Source organism: Danio rerio, chromosome 12 (assembly GCF_052040795.2).
Source record: "Danio rerio strain M-AB ecotype USA chromosome 12, GRCz13ab, whole genome shotgun sequence".
Taxonomy (NCBI): domain Eukaryota; kingdom Metazoa; phylum Chordata; class Actinopteri; order Cypriniformes; family Danionidae; genus Danio; species Danio rerio.
The window spans coordinates 21,463,305-21,475,000 of NC_141032.1; the positions used below are offsets into that span (position 1 = coordinate 21,463,305).

Genomic DNA, 11,696 nt, shown 5'->3' on the forward strand with positions numbered 1-11,696 from the left:
TCAGCCACTAGGGGCATGGGTGATTTTCTGTAAAAAAAAAAAAAAACTTGGCAACTCTTTCATGAGGAAAAACACAAAGCTCTACTTTGCTTATAATAAAAATGTTAACTGTATGCCCATGATAACAGTGAAAAGCATTTAGGAATCTGTGTCATCCATACACGCATTTTCCCTCATGTTTGAGGAAAATTCATTCATTTTCCTTTGGTTTAGTCCCTTTATTCATTAGGGGTCGTCACAGTGGAAGGAACCGCCACTTATCCAGCATATGTTTTACACAGTGGACGCCCTTCCAGCTGCAACCCAGTACTGAGAAACATCAATACACATCATTCACTTACATACACTATAGTTTACAATTTGGTTTATTCAATTCACCTATAGCGCATATGTTTGGACTGGGGGAAACTGGAGCCAGAGGAAACCCATCCGAACACAAGGAGAACATGCAAACTCCACACAGAAAGGCCGACTGACCCAGCCGGGATTTGAACCAGCAACCCTCTTGCTCTGGGGCGACAGTTTGCACTGAGCCACCATGTCGCCCGTTTGAGGAAAGAATAGAGTTAAATATTTTTAATTGTCTGTTGTAAAAGTACAACAGGGCCTCAGTGGTCAACTTTAGTACTATCATTCACACTTCAGTGCTCATTTAGGATGTCATAAAAGTAGGCTATTCAAAATGAATTTAACCTCGTTATAAAAAAATAAAGTAATCAGTGTAAGAAATGAAAATGTAGAGAGAGTGAATGTGTAAGACATCTAGCTCATTGGTTTCAAATCTTTTAGAAGTCACATTCCTCCCAAATATGATCATAATTGAGTGATGTAAAAATCCGGTAAAAGGCATCTAAATAGCTTCTAATTCATTCATACATTTTCTTCGACTTTATTAATCAAGGGTCAACACAGCGGATGCCCTTCCAGCTTAAACCCAGTACCGGGAAACACCCATACACACTCACACACACATCCATTCATTTTCTTTTCAGCTTAGTCCCTTTAATAATGTGGGGTCGCCACAGCGGAATGAAATGCCAACAAATCCAGTATATGTTTTACAAGGCGGATGCCCTTCCAGCTGCAACCCATCACTGGGAAACATCCTACGCACTCATTCACACGCATACACTACAAACAATAGGTTTCCCAATTCACCCATACCATGTTTTTGGACTTGTTGGGAAAACTAGAGCACCCGGAGGAAATCCACATGAGCACGATGAGAACATGCAAACTCCACACAGAAATATTAACAGACCCAGCCGGGACTCGAGCCATTAACCTTCTTGCAGAGAGGTAACAGTGCTAACCACTAAGCCAACATGTCATCCCAAAGTTTCTAATATAAAGAAGCAGTTTTTACTGTGAAGTCTTTGTTCCTACTGTTACATTATTACATTCTATAATCTATCTAAGCTTTTCACTCTTCATAGGCATAACACACGTGCTGCTGCACATGATGTTACAATAAAAGTGATTTGATTAAATTCAATTAACAGACATTTGTCCAACGCTATTCTTATATTTATTTTAAGCCCTTTTTTGTATAATATATTCATTTGAATCTTATTTAATAATTATTGGATTACTGCATGTTAAGATGTTTGAGTTTGATGAATGAGTCATTTTATGGGAAGAAGAGAGGTATGTAATATTTAGCTTTTTACATTTTTTTTACTATTATTATTACATATATATTTGTTTATTGAAGTGTCAGGAACAATACATTTAGCTTTCAAAGCTGTTAACTTGTTTGTGTTTCAAAATATCCTCCTTTTTTAAGTGTCCACTTTAGTGGACACCAGGCATATGATTGATAATGACTGCATGTTGTAGAAGGCAGAACTGAAGCAGAGAGGATTCTTTATAAAATAGTTGAGGTAGACTCTGACATAGTGTCTGACAATCAGACAATTAGAGAATTAGAGACAAATAGAGAATGGCGATAATTTTTAAATTGCTTTTATTTTAATTTGTTTTGGATCATCACTTTTCATCACATCACTTTTTTTTATTTTGGCTCTTTTTCAGACTAAACTGTTTGAGGTATTTCGATACAAAAGGGAAAAACGTCTCTCTCTCTCTCTCTCTCTCTATATATATATATGTATGTATATATATATATATATATATATATATATATATATATATATATATATATATATATATATATATATATATATATATATATATATATATATATATATATATATATCAAGATATATAATGAAATAATGTATACATTTCAAATTAGATATGTTTTTTGTCCTTATATTCTCACGAATCCCTTAGCTCACCAGAAAATCTTTAAGATCAGTGTAATCTATGAATGTAACCTCTGGATCCAGTGAAAACGCCTCAGAATTTTAGTAGGCGTTGGATATTTTTGAAAGGGTACTTTTATCTAACAAATATTAACTTCCGGCGTTGCTAGGCTCCCCCCGGAATTAGCCGTTTGTTTACACATGTCTCTTATGGTTTCAGGAGCATCCAAGAAGCTGTCGTGAGGAAAATGCGTTTGTTTTATAAAAGCAGTTTCACTCCATCAATAAATTGAATACTATGTGTTAATAACGTGCATGTAAGTTACTAGTAAGTTAGCGCGAATCTCGAAGCTAACGGTAGTCTCACCTCCACGTTTGGTGAGTCACTTTGAGATCAAGATGTTCAACTTTAGTTGACTGTAATCAAAGCCGAACTCGAACACTACCACGTTGTAAAATGTTGTCGATTTATGCTTGTATTGATGCAGGTTAAGAAGTCAGACTATCTACTTCAAAATGCCCCTCTTTGGCAATATTTTCAGTCCCAAGAAAACCCCACCTCGAAAGTCTGCATCGCTTTCCAATCTACATACAGTAAGTACACGTTTCTGTTAATTAAACCAATATCCCTATGAAAAATTGACCATGTTTTAACTGCAAAAAAGGAAAAAAACTGTGGTTGTTGTAGGAAACAATAGTACAGTGCTTACATCCCATTTTAAAATTGAAAAAAAAAAAATCAAATTTTCAGTGAATATGAGCAATATATATATATTGAGGCATTTTAACAAAACAAATTTACCAAACAGATATATTTATTCAAATTATATTTTAGTCACAGAACATCTTTAAAAATGTAAAGATAATACAATAAATTCATGAAAAAATACAAACTACATTTCAACAAAATATATATGTAAATATTGTATGTATATATAAATATGTCTATATTTTTTTGTTTCTCTTGATTTTTTCATTTTTTTTGCTATTTTTATTATTTCTATATTTTCCCCTAACATATAAATTTGTACTACTAATTTTTGAACATCCTATAGAAATATCAATTTAAATGAAAGATTTGTGGGGAGTATACTCATAAATTGCTGAGTACTGTAACCACAAACTCACTTAACGTTAGCATTATCCATACAGTATCCTATACTAAAATTTCATATAATCATCATATATCATTGTATCATATAATGACTGAAATTAAAAATTTGTATCCATTGTATGTTATTTTGAAAGTTGGATCGGTCGACCCGTGAGATTGAATTGGGTCTGGAATATGGATCTCCTGTGATGAACATTGGTGGTCAGAGCCTCAAATTCGAAGACGGACAGTGGATTTCAGGTATGGCCTTGCATGCTACAACAGTACCCCCAATACAAATAATGACAATTAGCCGTAATAAATAAATTTGTCAACACCTCAGAATCAGGTGGAAATGTGTCAGGAAAAGAAGTTCAGCGACTGAAGAAGAGGAATCTACAGTTAGAGGAGGAGAATAATCTGCTCAGGCTGAAGATTGAAGTTCTTCTTGATATGGTGAGAGTTAAAGGATTTTCATTTCGAAAGCTGCCACATCTTGAAAACATAACAATATTCTTTATAATTATGTGGTGTCAAATTTGATGGATTGTTATTCATCCTTTCCAGCTTTCAGAATCGACAGCAGAAACACATCTAGTACAGAAGGAGCTTGAAGATATGAAGAGCAGTTCTAGGAGAAAGAAATAAAGGGAGGACACCTTTTATATTACTTTGTATATTTAGCTTTTTTACATTTCATTTGCTATTTTTATTGGCAGTTATGTTAGGAGTCAATGAAGAAAAGTTTTTTAAGGATATGCATAACCGGTCAAAAGTTTGGGGTCAGTTTTAAATTGTTAAATATTTATTACATTTGAAATAACTGCTTTCTTATTGTATGAAGTTTTAAATGAAATCTATACTCCAGTGATTATTGCTTTTATTACTATTACCATTAATAATAATATTATTAATAACAACAATAATAAGTAATGTCTGAAGGATCATGTGACTCTGAAGACCGGAGTAATAAAGCTGAAAATTCATCATTAAATCACTGGAATAAATAATTAAATAAAAATATAAACTACTTTTGGACACTTATTTTATAGTGCAATAACATTTCACAATTTTACAAATTGTACTGTACTGTTGATAAAATAAATGCACCCTTGGTGAGCAAGAGAAGCTTATTTTAAAACATTTAAAAACCCGACCGACCTCAAACTTTTGACCAATAGTGTATAAAATTTGTTTTGATTTTTTTTATATTACCTTAAAAGGTGCTCCATTTCAAAAAGAATCTTTGTTTTTTTTTACATTCATACCAAAAATCATAAACACAATAGTGCAAAATTGATTTATAAATACAGGACAATCTTGTCCAGCGTATTTACAACTAGAATCATTATTATGCAAAATCAAAATACTTTTTAAACATACCAGTGCTGCCCCAAAATATGAATTATATTTAATTGAAATCTTTTTTACTTTGTAGCTATATTCGTCAAGCCATTACCTATTATTAAAAAGAAACATTTCATCATTTAAAATACAATAATATGCTCAATCACGTCTGTTCTTTTATATATTTTAATAACTACAGGTCTGAATAAGTATGCTTTCGTACATAACTGAATGATTATTCAGCTAACAATTATTTAACAATATTTTGTCCATATTTTGACGCTTTGTTCTCACAAATATTGATAAATATTTATAAATATTATTTTATAAATATTTAAAACTTTAAAATAATTTGCTTGCATTTATATGATTTCTATGAACATAAAATCACTTAAGTGAATTTAATTTGATGACACTCAAATGTCTTTGACTCATAAATAATAAAAACTAGGTTCATATAAAGGCATCTTTATGCATACTTTTTTTTTTCATTAAAAGTTGTTTGTATTGTGTTTTAAAGTGACTCCCCCCAAAGCTAAATCTTTCATAAAACATGCTGCTGATTTCAATCAAATGATTTCAGATCACATAAAAAGCAGAAAATTCTCACTCTTTGTGTTTGAATACAATAACCTGTAACTCTGCATGTGTAGTTCTGAACGTGTATTCAAATCACAGAAAAACAAATACACTCTTTCTTCGGTTTCATAAGATTATCCAAAAGCTGTAAAGGTTTAAACATGTACATGCTGATTTAAGAGGATTTTCATATGGAGTGTGAAGCACGTACTACATGCCTAATGTTATGTAACACTACTCATGTTTTTTCTTTCTTCATTTTTAAAACAATTAAAAGAATATCTGAATAATTGTTGTACTGAATTTATTCTCTAGTGTCATTTTAAAAAATAAAACACAATTGTTTTCTACACACACTCACAGAAGGACTTATTTAACCTCATTTCATTTTCACTAAAGCACAAAGCTGCTTAAATCTTTGTAATGACTCTGTGTTGTTTTTAGATTGAAAATACACTGGGCAAATGACTGTATTAATGTTCGAAAAACAGCCAAACAAGAGTTCAATTAAAACAAATAATTCCACTGTCCGGGAATTTTACCTCATTTCCCATGAGTAAGAGCCTTGTCGGGCATTACAGCTTATTAGTAGGAAGTTTGGGAAAAAGAAGGCGGTGCACCAGAAGGTTTATTTTGCAGATTATTCTTAAAAGTAATTCATATGTATGTGGCTCGCTTGATGACACAAGACTTGTTTATCTATATTAAATCCATGATGTTAATTAATGGGTTTACAACTACTTGAAGAGATTTTGAGAGATATATAAGGTAAGACTTTTTACTTGTATTCTGAGTTGCTTAAAAACAGTCTAATAATCGTTCACAAGCTATTTTATCCATATCTGGATTTTTAATCTTCCAGGGTTAGGGATTATTTTAATAATTGCCATATGCAGATGTTACATTTAAAGTCTGTAAAATCACACAAAACATTTTCATTTCAAAATATGATTCTGTGAAACATTCATTCATTTGCTTTTCGGCTTAATCCCTTTATTAATCCGGGGTCGCCACAGAGGAATGAACTGCGAACATATCCAGCATATGTTTTACGCAGCGGATGCCCTTCCAGCCACAACCCATCTCTGGGAAACACCCATAAACACACACTCACTCACTCACTCACACTCATACACTACAGACAATTTAGCAAACCCAATTCACCTGTACCGCATGTCATTGATTTGTGGGGGAAACCGGAGGAAACCCACGCAAACGAAGGGAGAACATGCAAACTCCTCACACAAACACCAACCGACCCAGTTGAGACTTGAACCAGCAACCTTCTTGCTGTGAGGCGACAGCACTACCTACTGCGCCACTGGGTTGCCTCTGTGAAACACAGTAAAAATAATGATGACTTTTATGTTAGATCATCAACCCATTTTAAAGTAGCAGACAATTACAATAACGTTCAAAAGGTAAACATGCCATTTTAAAAGTTTGCAAGCATATTGATAAAAGTGTAATCCTTTAATATTTGCTTTCTTTTATACATTTCAGTAAGGTCAGAATATATATTTTTTTACATTTCTCCATAAACATATTGTAAGCTAAAAGACAATGGAACATTATTTCACCCACATTTTGTTTTCACAAAAGTTAAACAAAACATAATTTTACTTAAATGAAGATGTGTTTTATGTATAAAGTCAGTTTTGTAAAGTTCATTTGAGGTGAATGCCAAAATGCTACATCTCTGACACCTTTGTGTTGCTTACACTGAAAAAAGTGTTGCATGCAGAACTGTTGCAAACAATTTATTTGTGTTGAATTTAAACAAACAAATTAAGTTTAAAAATGTTCAACATAATTTTTTTGTTTAAATTCCACACAAATAAATTGTTTACAACCACCTTACGTAAAAAAATTTAGTAAATCCAAGGAGTCATCTCTGAATAATTTTTTTCAGTGTAGGGCAGTGTTTCCCAACCCTGTTCCTGAAGGCACACCAACAATATATATTTTAGATGTCTCCCTTATCTGACCCGTTAAGTTCAGCTTTTAGAGTCTCTTTTAATTTTCTGATGATGTTCTGATGAGTTGATTCAGGTGTATTTGATTAGGGAGAGGTTGTAAAATGTGTACTGTTGGTGTGTATTTAGGAACAAGGTTGGAAAATACTGGCTTAGAGATGCCAAGAAGTTTGATTCTGATTTGACCTTGTTAGTGAACTATTTCTTGGTAAACAGATAGTAGAACTAAACCATAATGTGTTCTTAAAATGTCAGTAATAGTAACTTTTTAAAATCTTTATTAAATTCATATGAGCACAAGAAATACTCCTATTTTTTCACCAAATAATAATGTACAAAAGAAAACAAAAACATTTTCTAAACCTGTTAAAACTATTCTTTAGTGCTAAAAAGCAAAAAAAAAATAAAAATAATAATAATATATTATTATTATAATCATTATACAAATCATTTTACACCATTAAATATATATTAAATTGAGCATGAGATGTATTTTCTCTACTTGCAAAAATCATACAAACAAAAATGAGTGGTTTAACCAGAAAGTGAGGACTCATTCAGTTCAATTAATTCAGTCAATAACTTTACCGTGAATGTAGATTGAGATGCTTGCTGATCTATACTATATATAAATCATGAGTGTCATAAGTAGAAATATGACTGTACTTCCTGTGGGTAAATAGAAACGTGGCGTGTGTGCATAAAACTTCCTCTGTAATGTGGCACAGGTGCAAGAACAGCAGCACATGTTCCGTAGTGCATCAACTATATAGAAACGGTTTACATCTTTATTCTGAAAAGATTTCTAGACTCTAATCTGTAATCTAAGCTAATACTGAAGCGTTTTTGTGTCTCTTTTGGAAGTCTGAGCAGCTATGGGAGGTATTGTAGAAGATCGAGAGACGGCAGGTGCCCCAGATGGCGGATGGGGCTGGGTTGTTCTTTTAGGAGGTTTTGTCATCACTGGCTTCTCATATGCCTTCCCAAAAGCTATAAGTGTTTATTTCAAAGAACTGATGCATGACTTTGGCTGTGGATATAAAGACACAGCCTGGATTTCATCAATAATATTGGCTATGCTCTACGGTTCAGGTAAGATAATGTAAATTTATTGTTTTCATATGTCAGAAGTCTTCTGACATCTTCTGACAATTTCTAATGGTATATTCATATATTGGATTTAACTCAGGTCCCATTTCCAGCATCATGGTCAATAAGTTTGGATGCCGTCCAGTCATGTTGGTTGGAGGATTATTGGCCTCACTTGGGATGATAAGTGCATCTTTTGCTACCAGCATTATCCATCTTTACATCACTGCGGGTGTCATCACAGGTAACCTAAAGATATTTATTATTTGATTATCAGTTCCAGGTCTCAAACTGATTGTTGAGTCTTTGTATTTCAATAACATAACGTATTACTGTCTAGTAAGTCATTGAATTGTTCGTTTAGCCAGTTTGTTTATATGCTCAGCTCAAAATAATTGTTTAATTTCTGCATAAATGTGTGAATGACAATAACACACTGTTACAACCTTTTTTGGGTATAGTATTTGAAACAGGTTCTTAAATTTAATGGGTTTAATAATAAATAAGTAATTTTATTTTGCACTCATGGGCCATTTTATTAGGTACACCCTACTAGTACCAGGTTAAACCCCCTTTGCTTTCAGAAATGCCTTAATTCTTTGTGGCATAGATTCAACAAGGTACCGGAAATATTCCTCAGAGAGTTTGGTCCATATTTACATGATAGCGTCATGCAGTTGCTGCAGATTTGTCAGCTGTACATACATGATCCTAATCTCCCGTTCCATCAGATCATTTTTCCAATCTTCTATTGCCCAATTTTGATGAACCTGTGTGAATTGTAGCCTCAGTTTCCTGTTCTTAGCTGGCCATTCTCCTCTGACCTCTGGCATCAGCAAGGCATTTGCGCCCCAGAACTACCACTCACTGGATATTTTCTCTTTTTTGGACCATTCACTGTAAACCCAAGAGATGGTTCTGGGTAAAAAATCCCAGTAGTACCGCAGTTTCTGAAATACTCAGACCAGCCCATCTGGCACCAGCAACCTTGCCACATTCAAAGTCACTTTAATCACCTTTCTTCCCCATTATGATGCTCTGTTTGAAGCACAGGAGATCGTCTTGATCATGTCTACATGGCTAAATGCATTGAGACTGAGAATGATTATGTGCTGAAGGGTCCTCATCCTGTTCTTAAGGACTGATATTTTATTCCATCTAATTTCTTGAGCAAAGATGCTGATGCCAAATTGTACTTCATACTCATTACATACTACTGGCATTGTGCAGTATACTGTATTCAATGACTGTGGACTTGTTCCCAAACATTTCCATTCCTTTTGTCTGTTATTTTCTTTATGTGTGCGTAATTTCCATCCATACTCTAAGCATTGACCACCTTCTTAATCTCAAGCCTAGGCAAATAACTTAGTATCTGATCTGGCCTCATCAATCTGAGGCCACATTTTAATGATGCCATCATGTACTGTAAACTTCTTACAAAGTATTTACAGTATTTTAAAATAGAAAAATACAGGACAGTATTTTGATACAAAATATTCAGCGGTTTTTATGAACCCTATTAAAATATAATTACAAAATGCTATTTTAGATTTGAAATACGCACTTGAAATACATGTATCTTAAATAATGCCCATCCCTGAATGTAATATTTCTCATCTGACAGCATGACATGAAAGCATATTAAAAAGAGATGAAGGTGTGCTAACAATCATGGTAAAGACTGCAGCCTCTAAAATCAATTGCTTATGCTCATTTTAAGCCAGAGGAGTTAGCTTAACCTGCACTTATATTAACTGACTTCTATTACACTCATTCCACTGAAGCTTACTCCCATTCAGGTCATGGCACCAATAACACTTCACATCTGACAACATGAGAGGCAAGCATGTTAAAAGGGAGGAGGGTGCTCTAACAAGAATCAGGCTCCTGACCTTGCGCCGATCCAGATCACTAGACCAATATAATACTTTTTATCTGACAGGATGGGAGGCAAGCATTTTAACAAGAATGCTAAATACTGCAGTCAGTGGTGTCATGAGATAGTGTGCCTATTGAGGTTTACTTGTATAGCTCTTACTAGTTTGTCCCTATCACCTCATCATAGGTCTGCTCAATTATGGAAAATCATAATCGCAATGATTTAAACTGATTATGAGCTTGTCATATGATCAAAAAGTTGTTTTGATTCATATTTAGTTTTTTTTCCCCTGTAAATAAGGTTGTGATTACACCTATACACTTCAAATATCATGAAATTTCACAATTCCCAATGCCAACGAAAAAAGTTAAATACCAAAATAGTAAAAAAAAAAAGTCCTCAAAATTAAAGAATAAAATATACAAATAGAACAAACTGTGCTTTAAGCATCCTTGCTGTAAGAATTAAACTTGATCTGTTTTTTATTAAAGCTACAAAAGCAGTGATTGATTTTGTCTTTGTCCTTGTGTAGTTTGATTAATCATAATAAGCACAGCTGCTGTCACTTTAAGACCATGGTTCCAATTTAGGCTACACATGCCTTTTTGTTGTCAACTTTTTATATTAATTTTTTACAAAACAAACAGAATTTATGTGAATAATCACTAAGAATAACCACTTTCGATACACTTAAATGTATTTGCCCATTTAGACACACACCTTAAGCTCAAATATGACTTTACATGTGTGTGTTCTGCTCATTTCCGAGGCTGAGAGCATGCACACACTGCATTGTGTCTGACATTGTATCGCTGAGTGATGCAATCTCAGCTTGCATCATAAAGGCTGCATCCAGATAAAATTGGCTCTTTGTGCTTTTAAAAACATGAATGCATCAAATACACTTTTACAAAAATCAAGCACGTCCCATGATGCAAAAGTCACATTAAATGATACAAGAAAAGGTGTAAGATATGATGCAATAATCATTTTATCTCGATTAATGTTTTTTCATAATCATTGTGAGTCCAAAATCTAGATTGAAAGTCATGTCATTGCACATCCTTACCTCATTAAGTTGTCGATGTCAGTGTCTTTGCTTCTGTTTTTTTTTTAAATAATGTGTCTCTTTAAAGGTCTTGGACTGGCATTGAACTTCCAACCATCACTGATTATGCTGGGGGCTTATTTTGACAAGCGCAGACCACTTGCCAATGGACTGGCGGCAGCTGGAAGCCCCGTATTTCTGTCAGCCCTGTCTCCGCTAGGACAATTACTGCTCGATCAGTATGGATGGAGAGGAGGCTTTCTCATTACCGGTGGTCTTCTGCTCAACTGCTGCACATGTGGTGCTGTTATGAGACCCCTTAAACTTAAAGAAAGGAAAGCCTGTAATCAAGAGCTGAAGGAAATGCTGCCTCCTGAGGCTGGACAGGAGAATATAGTTTGTGAAAAAAATAACG

At 33.8% G+C, this 11,696-nt stretch overlaps 2 protein-coding genes across 3 annotated transcripts in view; both read left to right on the top strand.

Annotated features, from left to right (window-relative positions):
• Positions 1-2,469: 2,469 nt before the first annotated feature.
• Positions 2,470-4,021, top strand: cby1 (chibby 1, beta catenin antagonist). The gene is given in 5 exon segments (NM_001003838.1): positions 2,470-2,645; positions 2,756-2,861; positions 3,516-3,621; positions 3,704-3,816; positions 3,928-4,021. Coding segments are annotated over 4 exon segments (378 nt in total). The 5' UTR covers positions 2,470-2,645; positions 2,756-2,783; the 3' UTR covers positions 4,009-4,021.
• A 1,745-nt stretch (positions 4,022-5,766) lies between these two features.
• The window catches only part of slc16a8 (solute carrier family 16 member 8), a 6,906-nt gene continuing 976 nt past the window's right edge, over positions 5,767-11,696 (top strand). The window contains exons 1-4 of one of the 2 annotated variants that reach the window (XM_087275132.1): positions 5,767-6,054; positions 8,127-8,354; positions 8,452-8,595; positions 11,370-11,696. The exon at positions 11,370-11,696 is cut by the window's right edge and continues 498 nt beyond it. In XM_087275132.1, coding sequence (XP_087131258.1) covers positions 8,138-8,354; positions 8,452-8,595; positions 11,370-11,696 — 688 coding nt within the window. In that variant the 5' untranslated portion in view covers positions 5,767-6,054; positions 8,127-8,137. 2 annotated transcript variants of the gene reach the window in all.